General features: G+C 39.3%; 1 protein-coding gene across 4 annotated transcripts in view; it reads left to right on the top strand.

Moving 5' to 3' along the window:
- Positions 1-11,350, top strand: part of CACNA2D3 (calcium voltage-gated channel auxiliary subunit alpha2delta 3) — an 832,052-nt gene extending 820,702 nt beyond the window's left edge. For 3 of the 4 annotated variants that reach the window (XM_070574989.1, XM_070574988.1, XM_070574990.1), the window contains 3 exons: positions 8,249-8,366; positions 8,587-8,664; positions 10,938-11,350. In XM_070574989.1, coding sequence (XP_070431090.1) covers positions 8,249-8,366; positions 8,587-8,664; positions 10,938-11,030 — 289 coding nt within the window. In that variant the 3' untranslated portion in view covers positions 11,031-11,350. The remainder of the gene's footprint in view (positions 1-8,248; positions 8,367-8,586; positions 8,665-10,937) is intronic. The other variant, XR_011526928.1, reaches the window with a different exon arrangement.
- The last annotated feature ends 13,928 nt before the right edge of the window (positions 11,351-25,278 follow it).

The raw sequence follows: 25,278 nt of genomic DNA, 5'->3' as shown, positions 1-25,278 counted from the left end.
AGGAGATGGTCAAATCAGGGCAGGCAATGTTCAAAGAGGCATGTGCTGAGAAATACTCCACGATCTCTGGTTTGTGTGACTGTAGATGGTGGTGCCATTAAGAGATACAGGGAGACAGGAGAAATAATGATTGGAAGTGGGGGCAGGGGCAAGTTTTAGGTACCTGTGAATACTTTCTTTGTCCCAACATTTAATCATCCCTCTTTTCTCTGGCTTAATTGCATAGGCTGACACTTTGAGAACAATGAGGAATAAAAGAGGGGAGAGGGAGCTTTCGTGCCTTCTTCCGACTCTAATTAGACAGCTCTGAGTGTTCTATCCTGAAGTATGATGCTAAATTTGGTTCACAATTAAGCACCTATTTCTGTTTTCTTAAAGATTGTTTTCAGGGATGGGATTTTTGTCAAATGTCTTTTAGGCACCTATTTAACAGGTCCCACTGCCCTGGCTCTTTTCCAACTCTGTATAGGGTGTCCTACATGAATAGACTTACTGGGAAGAGGCGAACAGGATGTCAAGTGGGGGTTTCCTTGTAGTCCCAGGTTGAGGAGAGAACAAAGTGACACTAAGCACTGCTGGTTCTAAAGAGAACAGCCTTTCAGCTGGCATTAATTTAGAGTTGGAAACCCTCCCATCAACCCCCACTCCTAAGCTTATTTGAGGGTGACGACTGGCCCACCTTTAGTCTACCATGTGGACACTGGTGAGGAGCTTAACAAGAAAGAGATCACCGTTCACGGGAAGAGGGGTTTCCCTCCAGGGGGCGCTTTTTTGTGCTGGGAGCCAGATGGACAATGGAGGAATGCTCCAAAAGACTCTTTTCTACATTTTGGGGGTGCCAAAAAGAAGGGAAGTCCAGCATTGGTCAAATGTCCACGAGGCAGCAGGTGTACTGATATGTTTTTGAGCTCGTCTGAGCAGGGGAAGACCTGGAGGGAGAAGGCGAGGCTTGGAGAAGGGGCAGCACTGAAGTGGCCTATGTCTCGGCCAGCAAAGATGCACATGTCCCAGTGGTCAGGTGGACAGTATAGAAGATAACTGTCATCTTGCTTAAACCCAACAAGATGACTGCGCTCCAGGTGAGGACCACACCAACGTCAAGAGGTGTGAAGTAACTGCTGAAGATAGGACCTGCATGAGTGGTCAAGTTGGGGCCATGCTGGGGGGCTGTAGGTCTCTGAGGAATCCATGATAACCTCACAAGAGAGCCAGCATTTAGATGCTGGGCCACCCGAAAGGCCAGTCTGTGTTGTGAGGAAACAAGCTGTGGTGAGAGACTTGCACCATGGCCTGGTAAGTAGAAAATGCTTGCCTCTCGGCTGCTCCATTTTCCCCACCCCAAACCGCTAAAGAAGCTAGAACCTAGAAGCTTGAAGGAAGGACAGTGCAGAGATTTGAACTAGTATGAAATCAGAGTACTAAACTAGACTGGACTAAGTTTTTTAACCTAGAGTAGTCAGAAAGTTATAGAGCCTATACAAGATACCATTTAGAGATGAGAAAGCAGGAACTCAACATAGTAGGGCTGAAAACAGAGACTTAAAAATCAAAAGAATTGTTTGATATTTCTATTTCTGTTAAGCCGAGACAACTCAGTAGGCTTGTTCGTTTGCATTCCTAGGTTAATCCTCACGGGGCATGCTCTGTTACTATTTCAATGTCCTCCTCAAGTCTATTTACTGCATTTCATCTGAGGTCTTTGCATCAATATTCATAAAGAGAGATTATTCCGTAGCTTTTTTTTTTTTTTTTTGGTATAATCTTGGCCAGGTTTCATATCAGGGTTCTTCATAAAAGGAATTTGAAATATTTCCTTCTTCCCCAGTGCTCTGAAACAGTTTAAATATTTTAGAACTCCATGTGCCTTGACATGCTAACATGATTCACCTGTGAGATTTCCCGGGCGGGCCTGACGCTTGTGGAGGTGGGCCGGTGAGGCCCTGCTGTTCATTCTTTTACCTTATTTGCACTGAGCACGAGTAGGTGCTGGTGCTCCCCTTTCTTCTCCCCGGTGCCATTCGAAAGCATGGCTATAGACTGGAACACAGCCTCAATATTTAATTTCTAGTTTGAATTTAAACAGTCACCAAGTGTTTGCTCTCCACAACTCGGGGCCTGGGTCAGTGTGGGGCATTCTGGGGCACGTTGAGGGAGGACAAGGCATCTCCCCACCTCCAAAGAGAATGGGATCCTGTTGGAGATCTGCAGTGACGTCCCCAACCCAGCCGGAGGATAGTACAACATAGAACAGGATCAGTGCCAAATTCAAACAAGTTCCCTGTGACTCACTCAAATGTCTCTTATTTTATCTTTGGATAAAATCTGGAAAATTTATGAAATGTTGAAAATCTATAAGGGGGTGAAAGATTTCAAAATGTTTTAAGATCCTATCCCACTCGATTATTTTTCAAGCCACAGTTGTGTACCCAATTAATGAAAAGCAAGCCAACCAAGTTCTCCAAATGTGCATCCTGGGGTCCTCTGGGAATCGTATCCATGGATCCCTCCCATGATGCCTGTTCGTTCAGGGCGAGCGCTAGGGAAGCGGCGTGGCCGCTTTCGTCATCCATCATCCGGTCAGCAAAGCCCCTCTCAGTGGATAGTGTGCGGCCATAGTCTCTCCTGTCAGGCGAGCCTGTCTTGAAATCACATCATCTTTTTTTCCTCTAGTTCTTTCTCAGTCTGCAGTGAATGAAGAAGGGAGGACTGGCTTGTTTCAGTTCCGGCAATGGACACATCAAAATTGCTTCGCTCTTTCCCTGGAGGGACTAATTTACTTCACGCATTTTGACCTATCCCTGCTTAGAAACGACCGCTGTGATTCTCTGTTGAGGCATTTCCCTCCTGCCTCCCCTCCGCTGCCGCCCACCCTCTCCCCCCAACCAACCCACCAGGCCACAGTTCCTCTGCACGGTGATGTCAGTCTGGCTGCTGGGCCCAGCTGGATGGAGGTGTGTTTTATGAAGTTCAACCCTGCACCCTGGGCCATAAATACACGTTGTGCACATAAATGTACAGCTAACATTGCCCAGACCCCTCCGAAGCACCATGTTAATAAGCAGACAGTAAGTCTTTAAAATATGGAAAAGCAGTTAATCTTTCCGCTGGCAAATCCTTTGTAGGGGGTTGTTTTCCTCCGCGACAGTGTAGCTGCATGCAGGGCTTTTCATCTCCTAGGTTTGGGGGAAGAAAAGGGGAAGGTTGCTGTGGGGCTTCATTGAGAACACTTGGGGGGCCTTCAGCTGAAGGTAAATGCGTTAAAGAGAATCATATCTTGCACTTGTTGTCATTAAGCATCTGCATGGAGTAATCACTCTGGCTCTGCCCTCAAGGAGCTTGAGCACTAATAATTCCAGAACAAGACAGAAAGTCTGCTGCCCATGGGGGCAGACCCACAATGGGCCTGCGCTCTGGAGGCCTGCAGCTTTGGGTTTGAACCTCAGCTCTGCCCCCGTGATTGTAGGAAGTTACTTAGCCTCTTGTTTCCCCATCTCTACAATGGGCACGATTATGTCTTACTCATAAAGCTTCTGTAAGAGTTTACTTCTTCTCTCTGAGTCCCAGTTTTCTCTTTTGTAAAATGAGAAAATCAGTACTCTTTGGCCCTAGCATAACATTCCATTTCATAAATGTTTTAAGAGTACACAAACACATTCTCCTTAAAAAGAACTTCAGCGTTACAGATTAAGTTCGAGTCTCCCTTGACGATTATTCCCGGTCAGTCTTCTCCGGTCTCCTCCTCCCTTGCTCTCTCTCCCACTGCTGTAAATAATGCTTCAGTGGACATGGGGTGCAGAGATCTCTTTGAGATAGTGATTTCATTTTCTTAGGTCGTATACCCAGAAGTGGAATTGCTGGATCATGCAGTAGTTCTATTTTTAATTTTTTGTGGAAGCTTCATACTGTTTTCCATAGTGGCTGCACCAAATATTTTTCTAATTTTAATGAGTCTGAACCCTTTTTTATAGATCAGTTGTCCATCTGTGTTTCTTCTTCTATAAATCATCTCCTGAGTTTTGATACTGATTAGGGCAAGCGCCTTCCCTACCTTTCCCTTTTTATAAAACCCAAGTTTTTACAATTGTTCACTCTATTCTTCATATTTACTCTTCTGAATGAATCTTAGGATCATCACCTCAAATTCCATCAAAAATCCTGTTGGGATTGTGATTGAGATTGCTTTGAATTAAAAGGTTAATTAAGGGAGAAGTGACATCTTCAATATATGTGTTTTTTTCCACACCCCTTGTACTTTCCTCCAATTTTTAGTTTGTCTTTTTATGTTCAGTAAAGTTTGGTCATTTTCTTCAAAAAGAAATGCTTTTTACCAGATTTATTCTTGGGCATTTCAGAGTGATTATTGACACTGTTAGTGGTTCTTTATTTCATAAATATTTTTCATTGGTTATTGTCAGGGAAATGCTGTGGTTTTGTATGTTGATTATGTAACTGGTCAGCTGGCTGAGTTCTTTTAGTAGTTCTAATAACTGGTCAGTGGGTTCACGTGAGTTTTGGTGGTATTTACTTGGGGGTAGATTTTCAATGAACGTTTCAGTTTTTTTAATGGCAGTTGGTCTGCTTGTGTTTTTTTATGGCGTGGCCAAATGTTAATAATTTATACTTTCACCCCAAAGGTATGTTTGCTCTGTTTTCAAATTGTTTACAACAATATACATAATAGTCACTTAAAATGTTTGAAATGCCTCTGTCTTTTTTGGGTTTTAATGTGATTTTATGACTTCTTTCTTGATCAGGAGTGCCAAACATTGATTTATGTCAATGTCCTTCTAAACCAGAGTTTGGTCCTTTCAATTTTCTTCATATTTTTATTTGTGTTTATTCTTTTGCTTTTATATTTGTAAATTCCTTCTATCCTTGATTTGACAAATATTTACTGAGAATCTGCTCAGTCACAAGCACAACTGTAGGTGCTGGGGACAACAGATAACCATGGGCACACAGATGCAGCCTTGCTCCCATAGAAACCAGTCTGTTGTGAGGAGCAAACAGTGAACAAGTAAGGAGAAAGCAGAGGCTGAGGAGATTGAGAAGAAAGGTGATGAGGTCATTGGTGTCCTTGACAAGAACCGATACAGTGGCATGGTAAGGACTGCAGGCTTATTGGAGTAGATTTGTGAAAGAAGGGCAAATGTGAGGAAGTAGAGAGTGAGAGAGAGGTTATAGATAATTCTTTTTAAGAGTTGTATTAGAAAATTGGACAGAGAAATAGGGCAGTAACTGGAGGTAAGCTCAAGGGAGAGTTTTGTTTTTCCTGAGATGGGAGATGTGACAGCATGTTTGTAAACTGAAGGGAATGGTGAGTAGATGAGGCAAACTATTTGTGCAATGATCACCCTCTTCTCTTCCATCAGTCACTTCCCTGCAGAAGCCTGAGAGCTGAGCATTGGGGAGGGGCGTCAATACTGAGCCCAGTGTGCCAGAGGAAAGACCAAGTCTAGGGGCACAGGTGCAGGTTTATGTTCTTATTTTTCCAGCTTCTTGATTCTAAAACTTAGTTCATTTATTTGCAAGTGTTTTTTTTGTTTTTTGGGTTTTTTTTCCAATAAAAGTATTTGAGGTCATGCTACACATATTTGAGTCTGGGCTGTTCTTAAATTCTCAAGGATTAATTGAATGTATTTTTTAACCTTTAATTTCCACTGTTTATAGGTTTCGGTTTTAATTTCTAGTTGTACCCTACCATAAGAAAAAGAACATGCAATTGATGCTTTCAGCCCTTTGGAATGCATTGCAGTTCCCTGTGTTTGAAAGTAATGTATATATTGTTTAGATTGAAGAATTTTCGCTCCATATTTTAATAGAGCATGCTTTCATCAATCTCTTCTGGTATTTCTATCAGTTTGTACACTATGATCATAAAAGTTCATATCGTATCTTGTTATACCATTATACTATTTTTCAGTGTGAACTATTTTCTCTACTACATTTTAATGAATTTTCACTTTGAATATTTGTATAATAATATTACTAAACCTATTCCTCCCTTTTGTTGTTAGCATTTTTCTGGTGCATCTTTTCCTCCTTCCATATCATTCTGTTTTGGGAGTGTCTGTTGCAAACAGCATAATGCCGGGATTTTTGTAAACCTGATTTAAGAGTCTCTGCCTTTTAATATTGAATCTGATCACCTCATATTTATTGTGATTTGTAATAATTGTAGGCGTATACTGGCAGTCTTGTGTGTGTGTGTGTGTGTGTGTGTGTTTTATTTACCATGCTATCTTGGATTGATCAGGTTTTCATTTTGCAGAGATTTTTTGAGTAATTATTCTTAAATTTTAAAACATAATTTTCTATCGATATCTACAGTTACTTGTATATTTTCCTCTGGACACTGACATATTTTTTTACTTCCTTTTCTCCATTCCTTCAAAACTTTGAATATGTTGCTCTGTTTCCTTCATCTTAAGTACTCCCAATGAGAAGTTGGTGTCATTCTCATTCCTCTTTGAGTAATTTGTTTCTAGAGAAGATTTTAGGATTGGTCTATATCTTTGATGATCTGAAGTTTTATTCAGGCTTGAATGGACCCTTTGAATGAAAAAAATAGAATTCTCCTCAATTGGAAAATATTCTCTCCCTTTGGAGCTTCTATTTCATATTCTAATTTCTTTCTCCTTTATTGTTTGCCTGATAGATTCATTTGGCTTAATCTTCTAGTCAACCATTTGTTCTTTAAAATGTTATGTGGTATTGGTTTTCATTTTTCTTTGAGACTCTGTTAACCTGCCTCCAACATGAAATCCATTGGTTTTCTGATGAGAACCGTATCAGGTAGATTGGTTTTATTCTGATAGGCATAATCTGTTGCCGAGGCCACTGCTAAAGCATTGGCCTTGCATAGGTGAGAAGGCACCTAGTGCTAAAAGGGGGAGCTAAAGCAAAGGTTTTTAAAGTTTTAGTGAGATAGCAAAACTGAGTTTTTTCTCAAGCCAGGTGTTGTTGTGGAGAAGGGTGGGAAGGGCAGAGAGTAAGCGTCCCAGAGTGTGGATAGTGGTTTAGGCATTGAGGAACATCTTTGAGCAGTGGCATGCCCTGTTCCCTGCTATGGTTGAAAGAAGTGAGCATAACTGTAGGATATTAGATGAATAGGCATTGAGCATGTATACAAAGGAAGCCAGTTGTGTTGTGATATCAGAGCATTCTTGGATAATTCAACAGATGAGGTGAGAATAGGTAAAAATAAAAAGGGAGCCCTTTCCCTTCTTTATAACTTCCAACAAAGCAGGAGGATTCCTCTTCATCCCATGGTTTTAGTAAACCATGGTGATATGCTCTAGAGAATAGAACAAATTTGTTGAGAGACAGATGAATGAACATAAAATTTATGGAGAAATTGAACATTCTGTTGGGTTATAGTCTACTTCTTCTGACTAAACTGAATTTAATGAAATATCATGAAAAGTTATTGACAAGGGTTCTAGGCCTGTGACTAAATATTTGGCTAACCTGTTGGCTCTGGAAGAGTATGGGATTTTGGTCTGTAATTTGTGCCTCCAAAGAGTCAGAGTATCTCTTGTTAAAGAGTATATTTATGGTGGTGTTGCTTTGTCATTTCACTAAGAAGCAGGTGTCATTAAGCTTACTTCAGCTGGACTGATGGACCCCGCATGTCAGAGCTGCTATACAGCCTTAGTACCAGCACAACTTAGACTCTGAGAAGGGTGGGACTTCTTAAACGAATTTCATCCAAAGACTGTACCTCTATTATGGGCAGATATTGTACAAAGTGGTACAGGGAAGGGTTCAGGAAGTTTACTTCATCTTTTATCATCAATATGATATCACTTCAGTCTATCTTTGAGGGAAGGAGGAGAGAAAAATCCATCTAGAAGAATGTCATGCAAGTTTTGATAATGTTTAAGCCCAGGGAGAGGGAAATGAGGCTTGGAAAGGCCTCACCTCTTAGACCTTGGAAATTGAGGTGATTTAGCCAACTCTGACTCTCCTGTTTTGCACATATAAGATCCCAGTCTTCCCGAGGTGTGTTTTATAGGCTGTGTATGGCTATAACTATAGCTTATAAGCTATTGTCTTCTTAGTGAAGCTTGGTATTTGAAAGTGAAGAGCCTCAGGGAAGGAGGTGACTTTAGTAGTAAAGCAGTCTCTGAAACTTGTTTTCTAAAGTATTATAGTAGTTACCCCCCAGGAAAAGTTTTCTCCATGGCTTTTTACTTGAAGAATGGTAAATGACCACTCACTGTCTCTGTGCCTCTTTTTCCAACAGGTCCTTTGTCATCCAGCAAATCCCAAGCAGCAATCTGTTCATGGTGGTGGTGGACAGCAGCTGCCTCTGTGAGTCCATAGCCCCCATCACCATGGCGCCCATTGAAATCAGGTATATCCTTTTGTGCATAGGTCCAGTGACTGCTGCTGAAGCTGGTGAGGGGAATCAACAGTAAGGAAACGTGGGGGAGAAATATTAGAGAGGGGAAAATAACGTCCTTTCTACTGTTGGAGAGAGAGAGGTTATTAAGGGAACTTAGAGCCCAGTTTTGACCTCTGAAATGCAGAGTAAGGGAAAGTAATATCTTGGAAATATGCCTTAACTACAGTCAACATAACGAATCCCTTAAGTGTGAACGCTTAAAGGCCCAGAAGATCAGAAGGCGTCCGGAGTCTTGTCATGGCTTCCATCCTGAGGTAAGTCCAAGAACGCTTCCTGTCTCTTTTCCCATCGGATTTGCCACAAGAATCTCACCATGGTCAAAGAACTGTAGCTAACAAGTTTTCTCATGAGAAAGGAATCCCCTGCAGGCAAATCAAAGAAGAACATACAGGAAGGCTGATGGTATTCGCAGCCCCTCAAGGTCTTCTTATTTAGTCTGTGCTTAATAGTCTTCTTATTATATCTGTGTATCGATTTTAAAAGCCTCTTTACTATCTTCTCTTTATGGATGGGCTGTAATTTTATCACTTTCGACTATTGCACATGAAGTGGTTCTGACCATCTTGGTTTACTTATTTCAAGTTGTAGTTAAAATTATGTTCCCCCGCTTACTTTTAGATAGCCTTTTATTTGTAAGAAATTCATGTAAATCACAAGTGTCAATATTAATATCAAATCGAGTCACAGTTTATGAAGGCAGAATAATAAGCCCCTAAACCCCTTAACCACATGAAGTCACAACCGTCAGGCACTCCATTTACACCAAAAGTGGTGAGCAGAGAAAAATGAAGCTTAGTGCTGAGAAAGGTAAACTTCCCATAGATGTAGGTGAATTATAAGAGAATACCCCTGCAAGGCTCTAGACAAAAAAAAATTTAATCAAGCAAAAATAATACAAATTTAAAAATTAACTCCTCTCCCCCCCGCCCCTGAAAAATGAAAAACTTGCCTAGACCCATTATTATAGGGAGACTGGGACGATATCTATTTTTAAAAATGGCGTCAGAGCCAGCTGACTGTTAATCTCACCTTTAAACAACAAATAATTTTAATGTTATTTAAACTATCCAAGTGTTGGAAAATATGTTAAAGTTAGTATAGTACCAATAAGAACTTGGAACTTAGTGAGAATGTTTGCTTCTCTATCCAAAGGAGAGTTCAATAACAACATATTATACAAACATAGGCTGGAAAGATCTTTGATAAAGTTCAGTGTCACCCTTAAAAAAGATCTATGTAGAATGCAAATACAAGTAATAGTCAAAAAAATACTAAAATCACTTCAATTAAAATCAGAGCTACATACTTAGACAGCTAAAGTCACTAGAGTAAAAATCTTCGGGAGTTAATGAGATAATTTGATATATAAAAAACTTTGTTTTTAAATCTGTATTTTTTTCTTTGAGTTTTTACCCCTATTAAGATGAAGTCAGTGGAGCAGAATAGAAATTCTTACATATGACAAAGATTCAATTCAAAGAGGAGAATATACATTAGACTTAAATGGTAAAATAATAGTCTCGCAACAAATCTCAGGGATTGGAGAGAACTTCCTATCTAAGACCAGAAAGCTATGGAAGAAAAACAGGTTTATTTAACTATATAAAAATTATAACTTTTCTATGGAAAAAGAATGTAAAGTCAGTAGTCAATTTATAGAACTTGAAAAAATATTTATATATCAAATCATAAAGAGCTCTTTTAAATTGATAAATCAAACAACTACATATAAAAATAAACCAAGAATGTGAAAGATACAAGTCACTAGGTTATCAGAATATACAGGAAGTGATGAAATATCTGGCCATAGCCATCAAAAGCAAACATACGCATTAGCTCTGCACTCTCACACCTGGGCATCTTTATCATGGGCAGGGGTGGGGCAAATACCATTGGCTAGTAGGACCTACATTCAGCACTCTTTGTAGCAGTAAAGAACAGATGAGAAAATAAATGCCCATCAATAAGAAAATGGCTGAATAAAATAGAGCTAGAATAATGGAGTTGGAGAAATTTACATCAGTCAATGGACAAAAGAGAATGTTGCAGAAAGGAATAAATAATACGATTTCATTTCTGCAAAACTGAGCCCCTTTTCCCCAAGTAAAAAGAAAGAAGGCATACACATAAACCCTCCCTAGCCCAGTCTCTGAAATGATCAGGCCCCTTAGATGTGATCTTTTACTTACATTTTGACAGGAAAAAATTAGAAGGCCAATATTTTGCTTTTATAACATGATCAAACAGACATCTCCACCAACAGCCCTTTACCTCTTAAATGTTCTACATAATAGTATGCAAAGAATAATTTTGAATATCTTATGCAATGACAACTGAAATCAGAGATTCTCATCACTAGCTTTCATGAAACTTTAGACAAGTGTATTTCACTGTGTTATCTAGCACCCAAAAGATTTTGTTCATACATTGGAGAGGGCCAAGAGGTCTGGGGACTCAACATCACTTGGAAAGTTTAGTGCATCTTGGAGTCTATCTCTGCTCTAACCAACCCTGCCTTTTCCCACAGGAAAACGCAAGAGAGTGTGGAGGTGCACCGGGCATCCAAGCCAAGATGGTCCTTATCCTGTTCCCTCTGCTTTTGATGCTCTTCTCAAGGTGACACTGACTGAGATGTTCTCTTGGCATGCTAAATTATGGATAAACTGTGAACCAAAATATGGTGCGACATAGAAGTCATGAAATATAGTCCAACCATCAGCGTCTCATGATTTTAAACTGTGCGTAATATAAACTCTTAAAGATATGTTGACAAAAAAGTTATCTTTTTACTTTGCCAGTCATGCAAATGTGAGTTTGCTCCATGGTAATCACCGTTCATCAGAATCGGGACTGCAAGTGGGCAGTGTCCCTTCTGCTTGAAACCCATTGAAAACAATTTAAAACTGTGTACTTTTTAAATAAAGTATATTAAAATCATAATCTCCTTGTTTGGGTTTTATTATCACTTTATTGCTGAGAATACAGACTGAAAAGTGCATGAAAAAGTCACCCATTCCAGACGCTTGGAAAGGATGGTTGTTGGCAGAGGCTTTGCTCTAAAGCAGATTCTGGACAAATATTTAACAATTGTTTAGATGCTCCACTCTCAGTTATAAAAATATTTACAAAAGTGAATCAAAACATCATCTCCATGGAAGAGTTTATTACATAGAACCCTGAATTTTGCTGAACTAAACTTCAATAGAAATCATAATTTGGAGGAGAACACAAGCTCCCATAATAATCAAGTGTTGAACTATTTAGGACTAGAAATAGAGAAGGCATAAATCCTAGGAATTTATTGTGAGAAGAATTGAAGGAGGAAAAGAACAATGACTGTAAATGACTCTCAAGCTTATTGCCTGGGCTTTTGGCTTCTGGCTTTCACCGTACACAGGAGATGAAATTAGATCTCAAATATTACAAGATGTGAAACTACCCAGACATGTAAGCGTTCCGAAAACACCAGATCCTGAACCAAAGAAAACAGATTCCACTGGGTCATGGATACCAAATAAAGTGGAATAATATCCATGCCTAGGTGGAATCGAGAATTTGCTTTATAGGACAGACATCTTTTTGGTCATGTGGAGAATGCCAGTTAAACTCTTATTAAAAAAGTCACATTATGCTGTTGATATTTTAGAAAAACTGATGTTCTCATAATAGTACTTTATACTAAAATGATTCAAGCATCTATAGGAATAACAATCCTACATTGTTATACTTACTTTAAATTACTGACAATATAGCAATACTATAACATGCCAAGCTGTCAAAATTTTAGCAACAATGGGGCTCTAGTATCGTGACCATTGTGGTCATTGATATTGTTCACTTCTGTGCACTAAGTAAATGAATGAATTCATTTGTTCCTTCCAAAAAATATCAAAATGCGTTATATTTACGCTAAGCATCAAGTTGTCACGTAGTTTTTTACAAAAATAACATCCCACGACCTACCATTCTGCATTAAAATTCTGAAGCACTGGCAGCAATTGGTCAAGTATATTGTGTTATGATGTGCGTAATTTAATACTAATGATGCAAAATATGTGCAATATAAATATTTATAATTTCACTCCATATCCCATTCTAAACAGTGGAGTGGCATCAGTTTTTAACACAGTTTGTGACATAAAGATAGCATAGTTGAGTCACACTGTTGACTTACGGCGTCGTCAGGCATCACTTTCCTGTGAATGACCCACCGGTCCAGCACCTCAGATTGTCTGTTCCCTCAACGACTCCATTGTCTGCTTTTTTTTTCACCAGTATTTTCCCATCTCCAAGGAGAGTGTCTGGCCAGAGTAGATCCTCATTTAAGCAAGTAGGTGAGTGATGGTAGGAGTAAGAGCCGTGCTACTAGCATCGGGGGTGACCGTGTACCCACTGTGGTATAGTGCCGTGAGGGAGTGTCCTCATTACTGCAGGGAGCAAGGAGGAAGAGGACAGGCTGTGTTTCCCTGCCCTTGCTACAATTTGAAGGAGATTTCTATTTGCAGTATTAATATGATTGATGCCAATCATATCCAAAGGTATCCTATCAGAGAACTTTTTATTAAAAATGTATGGTTTGCCACTTATAATTAAGAAAATGGACTAGAATGTGATACAGTTAATATAGCACTATATAGCACAAGTAGTTACCAAAATTATAGGCTGTGACATTCAAGATAACTGGAAACGGATCCAGAAGGCACCTATAGCTAATCATGGTGTAACAGTGTATGTTACACTGCACTTTCGTTCACAGTATCGAAGGGAACACAGTATCAGGACAATGTAATACACTAAAATAGGGCAGTAATGGTGATGGTAAAAACTACTATTTAACAGGTGAAGTCATTCAGGGTAAGGAAATGTATCATTATTTAAATTATGAACAGAACAGCACTACAGAGCATAATATTGCTTCTCTTGTTGTAAGAGACTGTATGGTTTAGTAAAATATTAAAATCATAAGCAGAAGAGCACCGTTTTTTACGATGACTATTGAAGGTCGTAAGAATTTAATGCACCCTTGAGGGCCATTTGCAGTGTCTGAAATTTGGGAGCTTTATGAAGATGCCTCTAATTGGCACATATATGCTGGAGAGTCTGTCGGGGACATTTCCACTAATGTGACTTTGTCACGTATGTCCAGCTTGCAGCAGCCACATTCCTGCTGGGGGCTTTGCAGACATCATTTCCCCTAACCCAGTGATTACAAATCTTGGCAACTGTGTCCCCCACGGGCATTTGACAATGTCTGGAGACATTGGGTGTCATAATTTGGGGCAAGGGGAGGTGCTCCTGGCATCTAGTGGGTACAGGTCAGAGATGCTGTTAAACATCCTACAAAGCCCAGGACAGCCTCCACAACAAAGACTTCTTCAGCTGAGTTTTTCAATAGTGCGAAAGTTGAAAAACCTGCTCTAATCCTTTAATAATCATTGAGGTTTTTGTCTTTACAAATTAGTAGATGCCATGGACCTTCTGGACCCCCATGTGGCATTTAATTATGGAGGTTCACTCCACAAATGTTAGGAATCCCTTGCATAGTGTAAAATACTAAACTACAGGTTCAATTCAGTAGCAATGCAGCTATGTTGTATGTTAAATATTCAGACAGTGGGCTCCCTCTTGTCATCCAGGCCTCAGTGGTCTTCCACTGAGCCCCAAGGCCTGCTCTCTCACTGCCCGCTCTTTCATTCACAGCATGGTGCTTCTGAGGACCTGCAGTTTTCTCTTTACTCTCAGTCTCCCCTCCCCACACCCTGTGAGGGCGGGGCCTTGTCTGTCTTGTTCACTGCCATATTCCTGATGCTTGGAATTGCTCCTCAACTTCAGTGACCCTCAGGAAGTGTTTGCTGAATGATAAATAAACCACCCCTACAATACCAGTTATCAAAGCCTTCTACTTACAAGGTACTATGCAGAGCACTTTACATGTCATGCACCTGCTACTATTCCCATTTCCTGATGAGGAAGCTGAGGGTCAACAAGCAAGTTACCCAGAGGTGCTAGAGCCAGTAAAGGGCAGGGCCTTACTCCGCACATTTTGCCCTTAACCATTACAATACTAGGTACCTTATACATACGTACCGATACTGTGAACCAGAGTCCTATACTGCACCAGACCCCAGTCCACTCGGACAGGTAGCAAGTCAAGTTTAGGATGCTGTAATTCAGCAGCATTTGGACACCAAAGGCAATATACAATAGTAAATTATAGTGACATTTTTGTTAACTATGATTAGAAACAGCATATTATAATATGACACGATGGCTACATTTTTACTACATTCAAAATACAGTACTTTCTACTCATATACACATTATAGGTAATGCAGGATGGTTTAAACCAGAGGGCAGCAAACTTGTTCTGTAAAGGGCCAGAGTCAATATTTTAGGCTTCGTGGATCAGACAGTCTCTGTTGCAACAATTTAGCTCTGCCGTTGTAGCACGAAGCACCTGTGTTCCAGTGAAACTTTCTTTAAGGACACTGAAATTTGAATTTCATAAATTTTCACACCACAAAGTATTCTTCTTCTTTAGAGTTTTTTTCAAACATTTAAAAATGTAAACATCACTCTTAGCCTGAAAAACTGTACAAAACGGGCAATGGGCCAGATTTGACACATGGGCCATAGTTTGTCAACTCCTTGATTTAGAATATTGCTGCTGCCAATTCTTGAAGCTCTCATGATATGATGAATTAGGGATATCCTTGCAACTTACAGACACGTGTGCTAGGAGAGTGTCAGTGCTATCGATACTGGAAGTACGATAGTGCAAATGTGCCTGCGTGATTTTTACTTTATCATACAAACCAGCACTATTTCAAACACTGTAACTGCCCTGTGTAATCTAATGTCTTTATATTGATGTAACTACAAATGTAAAGAGCGTAACTCACGACAGCATGCCAGCATTACTGCTGCTCGAATTGTAAGGTGGAGGGTATAGGCTGACATAATGGAGTTACGCACAGTATATTATCGCTTCTGTTCCCACAATTACATTTAATACAGCGAAGCATAAAATCACATTGCTGCTGCCAGAAGAGGCTGTCTTAAAGCACTTACTTTCCTCAACCTATGCTGTGCTGTGTGGCCCTAAACTATAATATTGTGTGTCATATTACTGCTGTATCCCGCTATGTTAAGCTGCCAAGAATCTTGTTAACAAAAATCCTACCACAAAATCCTGTACCAAACAGCACCATAATGTAATTATCCCAGCTCCAAAGGGTTAACAATAAAATAGGTGGAGAGAGAAATATTTCGGTGATATCTTTTTAATAAGATATTGTCACAATGGCCTGATATGCCACTACTAACAGTAGCATCAAGAAGAGGACTAAATTATAGTCATACTATCCTTATCTTGACAAATAATTCTATATTGTCCTCGAAGGTGCTATTCAGTTATGCTACCACATAATCTCCAACCTATAGCAATAAGCTCGGGATGGAGATGAGGGCATTTACAGAGTGCTGACTGTGAAAAGCACTTCACAATAATTATTTCACAGAACCCTTTACAGTAAAAGCAGGCACAAGCCAGGAGAAGGCGCATGTGGCAGATGACAGGTCTAAGGTTCAGAGAGATCACACTCCTTTACTAAGTCACACAGGCAGTGATGGACAAAGCCAGAATGTGAAGCCAGCTTAATGGACTCTAGGACCTATGTTCTGTTTACGTTGCCACCTTGTCAGTTTTCACCATGTCACTTTCTTTTCGTGCCATGTATTATCATCAAGACTCAGTGAAGAACAATTCCACTCAGCCATATTACATTATATTGTCTGTAATGCTGGCACCGGCATTACTACTGTATTATTCCATATACCGTTTTAACAGAAAAATTGACAATATTCCTATTCCACAATATGGTGCCCCAATGAAACTCTCATCAATTTCAGTAGCAATAGCACAATTATGCTCTATGTACTTTTTCTAACAATAACACTGCCCTCCCTTTTACATAGTCCTACCTTACTTCTAGTTGTGAGAACAATACAGCTACTATGCTAATGTAGCCAGCAGTTTTAGTAGCAACAACAGAAGTGCCAAATTGGAGCCCACTGGTCTATACTATACTTATACCCTGCACCTGGAAAAGTACCACTGTGACTGAAGATTTTCAGTGGAATAGTTAAAGAGCACCACTGCTCCTCAAAGGAAGGACTATGGACTGTGACTTCCTCATTTTTACACCACCTTGCAATTTGCCCAACATACTCAGGAATCACTTAGGTTCTGTGCCACCTCTGATATTAAAAGGAATAGCTTTGCTGCACCACTTGACATGACGGTCCTATAATCTTAGCATTTGTGATAATATTCCTGCTAAGCCATGTCACGCTTGCCTTCAAAATGGAAGCATTTCTGCTACTATAATAACCAATGCATGATATTTATATTTTTAGCAAAAATACTAGCATAACCATTCTAATACTTAAACAGCAAGTATTCACTGAAGAGATAGACTATTCAAATATTTACAGAACTAATATATCAATGCATTTTGGTTTAGTGCAGTAATAAAACAATATTCTGATTGACCGCACATATTATGAGAGTCCCACTGCTTGTAATTTATAGTTTTATGTAAATATCATATACTATGCTGAGTATATTTAGCATAAATCATGTTATTATTCTTTGCTATAATAGATACGGTGCACATAAGTGCAATAAGATATAGTGCATATAAGTATAGTTCAATAATACATGAGCAGTGTGTGATACTAAGAGAACTATGTCATTTTACATTATTATCAGGGATACTATAATGCTCTATAGTGTATTTCCTCTAATACCAGGGTAAATAGTGATCTGTACTATGTTTTCTTTTGTTCCTATAAATTCAGAAACAACAATGATACCATAATAAATTGCTACCTCCAAAATGGATAGCAACAATATTTTAGTTTTCATTAGTATTATTTTTAGTTTTAGTGTTGTTATAACTACAGTATGTCACATTTAACATACTGCTCTGACACCACCAAAGAGAATATAATGAATATTATATAATGCAAAATCCCTGAAGTCAGCCAGCCAAAAAATAGGTTTGAGTCACAGCTTCAAGGCATACTCCTTGTGTGATTTTGCTCAAAGTACCCGATACTGTTAAGCCTCAGTTTTCTCATCTATATGATGGAGCTAATCACAGAACCCATCTCACAGTGTTGTTCTGAGGTTTCACTGAGACAAGAAACCTAAATAAGGAATACTTCTAATTGCACAGGAGGTGGTGACTTCAACAATTATTAGCCACTACTATTTTAATTATTTTTACTATTATATCAATACCTCATACTCATTCTGGTAATAATAATACTACAGGTTCCTTAGAAATAAAATTACTATATAATATGTTTTCAAGTATTTGAACCAATTTTGTAAAAGCAAAGCTACAATATCATCCTGTGCTGTATTGACCTCCTCTACTTTCTTCTGCTTTAATGTTATCATTGGTACTTTTAGCTCTTTTCTTTTGCCCACAACTCTAAACCATTCCATCCTAAATTATACCTTACCTCTGGTGATGGCAGTATTCAGACATTACTAATTGTGCCAGGCTGTCTGTGATTTAGTCAATTTGTGCTGGCTGTCAAGCTGGCAAAAAAGATTATATAGCATAACCCACAGATTGTTAGATTTTAATTTTAAATTTAGCTCTGAATAGTAACACTGATATTTCTCTGCTATGCCATATTCTATACTAACCTACACTGCATCCAATATGGACATGATGATAGTAGTAATAATGTCATCATCATTGTGCATATTGATAGGCTACGGTATCCATTACTTCTAAGAGTAACAGATACAATAATTTTATCTTACACTGCTAGTCATACTAGTCACTATGTCAGTAGTCAGTCCTGTCATACTTGTACACATTTAGTCATGACTGCACCATTATGTGCTTTACTCTATTTCAATGTATTATACCATTGGTCACAATGATTGTTCCTTGCTATGCTACTTATAATTGCAATAGCAATAATGTCATAATATCACCATGCTTTACTGCTGTCATCTCAATTGTGGTATTAATAAAGTGGCTATACTATGAACTACCACATTTCCCAATTGGTGACGTAACCTCCAATACTGTTACCGATAACGCCACGACATTCTACACCCTTCCATTTGAAGTTTAGTTTAGTAGTGATGAGTCATTGCCACTCAATCTTGGGCAACAGTACTGTTGCTATCACGCTTTAGCCATCATTGGGGATAGTAATTATTATGCTTAGAATTTAGTAATAATATTACTTTTTATTGCTAATTTTGTAACTTTTGTATCCTATTCTTTGCTATGCCACATAGTGATGAGATGGTCTGCTATATAGTAAAATATTTTAGTCCTATCAAGTCCCAACATAACCCAATTCATTTAATTCGTATCAAACAATGGTCATAAGATTTTATTGGTCTTAAACATTCAAATATCTGATAACCCGGTGACTCTCCTAAATTCTCCATGCAATTGGAGGAGATCCCCTAGGTTGCTGAATCCAGGTTAAGAGATTGCAGTTTAGTTATATACTTTGAGCTGGATCACGTGAATGTGATACCCATATTTACTAAACTGATTTGCTGTTAGGAATTGTATGCTCAAAACACATCTTAATTCTGATGCCACATTTGTATCACCAAAGCCTGACTTTAGTTTTAGGAATGGAAATAGAATTTGACAGAGCCTGGAAGGGGTGTAGGTGTGGAGAACAAACAAAGCTTAGATTTTGACCAAAGACGACAATGGTCAATGTTTTAGGCCAGTTCTGGAAGTGACTTCATTAGATTTGAAGTTTATAAAGGTCATTCTGGCCACAGAGAGGAGAAAGGATTGGAGGAGCGAAGAATAGAAGGAAAATAAACAGTTAATTAGGTATTGTAATAAACCAGCAATGAGTATGGACAAAAATGAACACATTTATAATGTAGTTAGCAGAAGACTTCATCATGGTCCAGTTGTGGAAGTGAGAAAAGAAAGGAGTCAAGAATGATACCTAGGTTGTTGGATTGGCAGATGGGTTCACAGTGGTACCATTGACTGGAGTAAAGAATTCAGAAGTAAAGAATACAGATTTGGGAAGTAGGGGATGAGGTGGGTGGAAAGAGATGAGTACTAACAGGGAGATTCCTGGTTTAAGATCCCTGACAAATATTCAAGTGGAGATGTCCAGCAAGCAAATGGATATAGGAGTCCACAAGTAAACAGTTGAACCTGAAGATACAATTTCAAGTGCATCAGTTTACATATAGTGGATGAAATGGGAGCCTAGAAAAGCCTATAGAATGAGAAGAGGAGGGTTTAGATCATGAGGGGCTCTGGCATTGAAGAGCTAAGGAAGGGTGGGCAAAGGGACCAGGAAGCAATGGCCAGGACAATTGGAAGAAAACAGGAGAAGCCACGAGATGTGTATGCTTTGAAAAGGAAGGGAATATTTAGAAGTGTCAATTGTATCATGTGGTAAAAAATATAAGGAATGAAACTTGTCCTTGGGTTTAGTAATAGTCTCAGTAGAGTAAGAGTTTAGGTGGTAGGAGGTAGAGGGGAGATAACAGAAGGTTGATAAGGCAGTGGGAGGTGAGGAAGACATGAACTTGACTTACATAGTTTGTGGTTAATTCGTGACAAAATAGAAGCTGAACATACCATCTTTCTCCTTTCTCTTTAATAAACTGTTGTATTCTTAAAATATAGTTGTTTTCTTTTATCATAAGTCCCTTAAATTTGGCATGTCATTTCCATTTTTCCACATTTTCTTGATTTCTTTAGGGGGGTATGAATAGGTCAAACTAATGCATGTGTGCCAATAAGTTAGGTAAAGCAATATTTCTAAAAATGAAAGGGATGCTGTGCCTCCCAGATGGATGGGTATTTTCTCAAGACCACACAGTACCAATCACTACCATTGACCACCAAATGCATAGGGTACATCTTTGATCACGTGAGTTCACACAATGGACCTGTGATGCTGGCATTGCTCCGTTTCAGATTCAAAGCAAAACAAAACAACCTGAGGCCCAAGGGATTTAGTAACTTGAGAAAATTGTACGGCTGATGAGCAAAGAGCCAAAATGCCCCATTGAGTCACCTTTGTTCTATATGGCATAAAGCACATGCTTGAAATTATATTGTGATACTCACCTGCAGGTAGCTATGACAGAAAGCACATATTCCAGTAATCTAAAAACATGTTTGAATTTTTTTTAAAGGTTTAAAAAGAAGAAAGAAATGAAGAAAGATGATGCATAATGTTAAAAATACACAAGGTTGGGGGCTGGCCCCGTGGTGCAGCGGTTAAGTTCGCACATTCCACTTCGGTGGTCCAGGGTTTGCTGGTTTGGATCCCGGGTGCAGACATACTCACTGCTTGGCAAGCCATGCTGTGGCAGGCATCCCACATATAAAGTAGAGGAAGATGGGCATGGATGTTAGTTCAGGGCCAGTCTTCTTCAACAAAAAGAGGAGGATTTGTGGCAGATGTTAGCTCAAGGCTAATCTTCCTCAAAAAAAGAAAATATGCAAGGTTGAATTTAAGGCAATAAGCATTAAGACAAAAATGGGCACAGCTCATTAGCAAATGAAATCATCAAAATGTCTCAAACAGAACTATCAGGAGTACAGTCAGTAATAGTTACAAAAGATTACAGCAGAAGGAGACCTTAATTTACCTCTCCCAGACCGTGACAGTCAAGTGGATAAAACCTAAGTAAGAGTAAATAGGGACTAACTAACTCCATAAGTAATATAGATCTAATTAGCATATATTAAAGGCTATACTTGGAAAATACTCTCTTCCAAGTACACCACATAGCCACATGCCTCAGTTTCCTCATTTAGTTACCCATCTCATGAAGGGTGAGGAGTACCTGGAATAGGCACTGAGCAAACCCTCTATATTGGTCAGCTCAGGCTGCAATAACAAAATACCATAGACTGGGGGGCTCCCAGATCAAGGTCTAGCAGGGTTGATTTCTGGTGAGAGCTCTCTTCCTGGCTGGTAGATGGCTGCCGACCTGATATGTCCTCACATGGTGGACAAAGAGTGATCTCTGATGTCTCTTCCTCTTTTATAGTCCTATCAGATCTGGGCTCTACCCTTACAATCTCATTTAACCTTGATCACTTCCTTAAAGGCCTTATATCCAACGCAGTCACACGGAAGGGTTAGAGCTTCAACATAGGCGTTTTGGGGGGACACAAACATTCAGTCAATAACACCTTCTATCAGTAAGGGCCGTCTTATCCAACTCCTACACTGACTTCACAGGAGGAACTCTGACCCACCCTTCCAGCTTTTATCGTCTCTCTCAGCTATTTGGGTCTACCATACAGCAAGCCCAGACCTGATGTTGTCATACTGTGTGGCTCCCGTCTCAGGACTAGAGAGGAAGTCCCTTGAGGGGAGGGGAGACCCCTTGTTCTATATTCCTATTGCTCACACAGCGACTGGAACAAAGAGAAATATCTCAAGGCCCCTTCAGTCAGCACCCAGTCCCATTCGTCCCTCTCCTGCCCTGTCTCCCACATCTGGCATCCCCCACCTCCATCTGCTTCAGGCCTTTATCACTTCTCACTGAAGGGACAGCCTCTCAGCCCTGCTGCCTCAGCACCGTCCTCTGGGGTAAGAAAGATGCATAGAATAAATCTTTGAATTAGATAGATGAGAATTTGAATCCTGGCTTTGCAGTTTACTGAGTAAACTGAGCAACTTTGGGTCAATTCCTGTGCTTAAATGGAATGTGGTCTTCTCACCTGTAAACAGGGATAATAAAAGGCCTCCTTGCAGGGCAATTATAGGGAGTACATGCTTTCACATAGGTCAAGAGTAAAGATGGTGCCTGGAAAGCAGAAAGCTCTCACAAATATCATCCATTATTCTAAGTCCTGGTATAAATCTTATACAATCGAAATAAATCTGATTACCAATCTTCTTGGATTATTCCACTTTTCTGTTTAAAAACCTGAAAGGGCTTCCTTGCGTCCACCAATAAAGCTCAAAGACCTTCAATTGTAGTCATGCTCTGACTCACTTTACCCTCCCAGGATTCATACCAGAACCAGTTCTCGTGCTTCCCATCCATGCTGCCCACAGACACAAGTATGAGCAGAGAGGTCCTTGTCTGAACCTCACGCTGCTCCCTTTCCAAATCTCAAATAAAAATTCCCAACCACATGGTAGGCATCTTAAGTGAACGCAGACTGTTGCCCCATGGAAGCGTATGAAACCCATTTTAGTGCAAGCATGTGGCACGAGGTCTGACAAGCCCATGGAACCTCTCCTAATGAATTGCAGTTTGGAACTAGGACTGTTTTTTGGTTTTAGAAAGAGTGAAATTATTCTAAGATGTGATGATAGAAGATCAGCTGGTGAGGGGAAGGTGAGAGGAGCTGCCATTCTCGAAAGGGTAAGGCCTTTGGAGGAAAAATTCTAAACCTGCCAGAATTAAAGTGCAACCTTTGTTTGTAAACTCATAAGATTGTGGGTTTAGAATTAATTTGAGTTGAGTCCTTTCCAGTTACCAGTAACCTAACACTTGAATTCATTATGCAATCATGACTCAGTAAGGCCTTCAGAACGCCACTTTCAAACATGATGGGAATTAAAGGACAGACTTTGTAAATATTTGAAATTGCCAGTTTAAAATTAATTTGACTCATTTGCTTGCTGGTTGCCAGCAACTTATGAGAGTTGGAGCTTTTTCTGTAATCATATACATCATTCAAGAATTTTTTAAAGAATTCATTTGGAAAAAATATAGGGTGGAGCTCGGTGTATCCATTGCTGAAAACATTGGTGGGAAGTGATAATAAAGGAAAAAAAGATGAAAGAAAATTTGCCTTGATGCGTCAATTAAACTTCTACGTGTAAACACCCTATTTTGGTTATAGATGTAGACTGCTGTATTTAGTTCTATTGTTGGACCTGTTTTATTTTTGTAAACAGCTTTATTGAGATATAACTCACATACCATACGATCCACCCATTTAAAATGTACAGTTCAAGATTTTTTGTGTGTATTCGGAGTTGTGAAACCATCACCACAATCTAATTTTAGAACATTTTCATCATTCCCAAAAGTAGCCCCACACCCTTTAGGAGTCACTCCCATTTCCCCCTCTCTCTGTCCCCATCCCTAGGCACACACTAATCTACTTTCAGTCTCTATAGGTTGGTCTATTCTGATCATTTCGTATAAATGGGATCATATGCTATGTGGTCTTTTGTGTCTATCTTCTTTCACTTAGCTTAATTTTCCAAAGTTCGTCCATGTTGTAGCATGTGTCAGTATTTCTTTCCTTTTTATTGATGAATAATAATATACCACTGTATGACTTGGCCACATTTATCCATTCCTCAGTTCATGGATATTTGGGCTGTTTCTGCATTTTGGCTGTTATGGACAATGCTGCTATGAACATTCACGTACAAGTTTTTGTGCAGACACACGTTTTCATTTTTCTCAGGTAGATAACCTAGGAGTGGAATTGCTGGATTATGTGGTCACACCCTGTTTAATATTTTGAGAAACTGCGAAACTGGTTTCCAAAGTGGATGCACCATTTTATGTTTCCACTAGCATTGTATGAGTATTTCAATTCCTCCATATCCTTGCCAATACTTATTATTATCTGTCCTTTTTATTACAGCCATTCTAGAGGGTGTGAAGCAGGATCTCATTGTGGTTTTGATTTTCATTTCCCTAATGGCTAATGACGTTGAGCATTTTTTCATGTGCTTTTCTGGCCGTTTGCATATTTTCTTTGGGGAAATGTCTATTGAGATCCTTTGTCCATTTATTTTTTAATGAGCATTTGTCTTTTTATTATTGAGTTATAGAAGTACTTCATATATCCTGTATACACATCCTTTCTCACATACGCAATTTGCAAGTATTTTCTCACATTCTGTGGGTTGTCTTGATTATTTTTTTGTTTTTTTTTTAATGGTAAACTACGTCGCTTCCTCCCTGGAATTCCTGGCATCTATCTGGCTTACAAAATGCTTTCACATTTCTCTGTGGATGTTTCCAAGAATTGCAGGCGTCTTGTGTCCATGACTGAACTTCGAATCCTCTTTCCCCTAGCCTAGATCTGCTTCTTTGTAAATCTTTTCTATTCAGCCAACTGGTCTACCAAGACAGAAACTTCTTAAACCTTCTTTCTTCTCATCACCTACCTCAGGTTCTGTCAAGCAACAGGTAATGTTTCAGTTCTGCCTGCATACAGGTCTTTGAAATCCTGATACATCACTACCAAAGCTGGGGTCATGTTTCCATCATGTCTCTTCTGAACTCTTTCCACAGCCTGATCCATATCCTTGCCTCCAGCCTAGCCTTTCGAAATGCAAACACCATGGTGACGCTCCCATGGGACACTACAACTAATATTTACAAGTACTGGTTCTGAAGCCATACTTCGTTAGTTCAAATCCTGGCTCTTCCACTTAATCTCTGTTCCTCCACTTCTCCCCTGTGAAATGCAGAATAACAGTCCGTACCTCATGGTGTTGTGTGAGGATTAAATGAATTATTATATGAAAAGTGCTATAAACAGTGCCTGGTATACAATAAGCATTCAGTAAGTATTAGCTAATATTATTTCAATAACTAATTCTTTTTTCATCATTAATTAAAACTTTTGCAAGACTTTTCTAACCTATGGAATAAGGTTGAAATGTGTTGCATTGGTACATAAGGCACTCATGATCTGCAGTGTCAGCTGAGAAGAAGTTACTGTGAGCACAAAATCCTTGCAGTGGTTTTATAGCTTCACTTTTCAAAATACGATACTGACTTTAGAACTGTCAGGTATAGCTTGTTTCCAGGTATGATTGCTGTGCTACAAATA

The sequence above is a fragment of the Equus przewalskii genome, chromosome 15, assembly GCF_037783145.1.
Source record: "Equus przewalskii isolate Varuska chromosome 15, EquPr2, whole genome shotgun sequence".
NCBI classification, from domain to species: domain Eukaryota; kingdom Metazoa; phylum Chordata; class Mammalia; order Perissodactyla; family Equidae; genus Equus; species Equus przewalskii.
The sequence above is the reverse complement of the archived record's forward strand: the minus strand, read 5'-3'. Positions and strand labels throughout refer to the sequence as shown.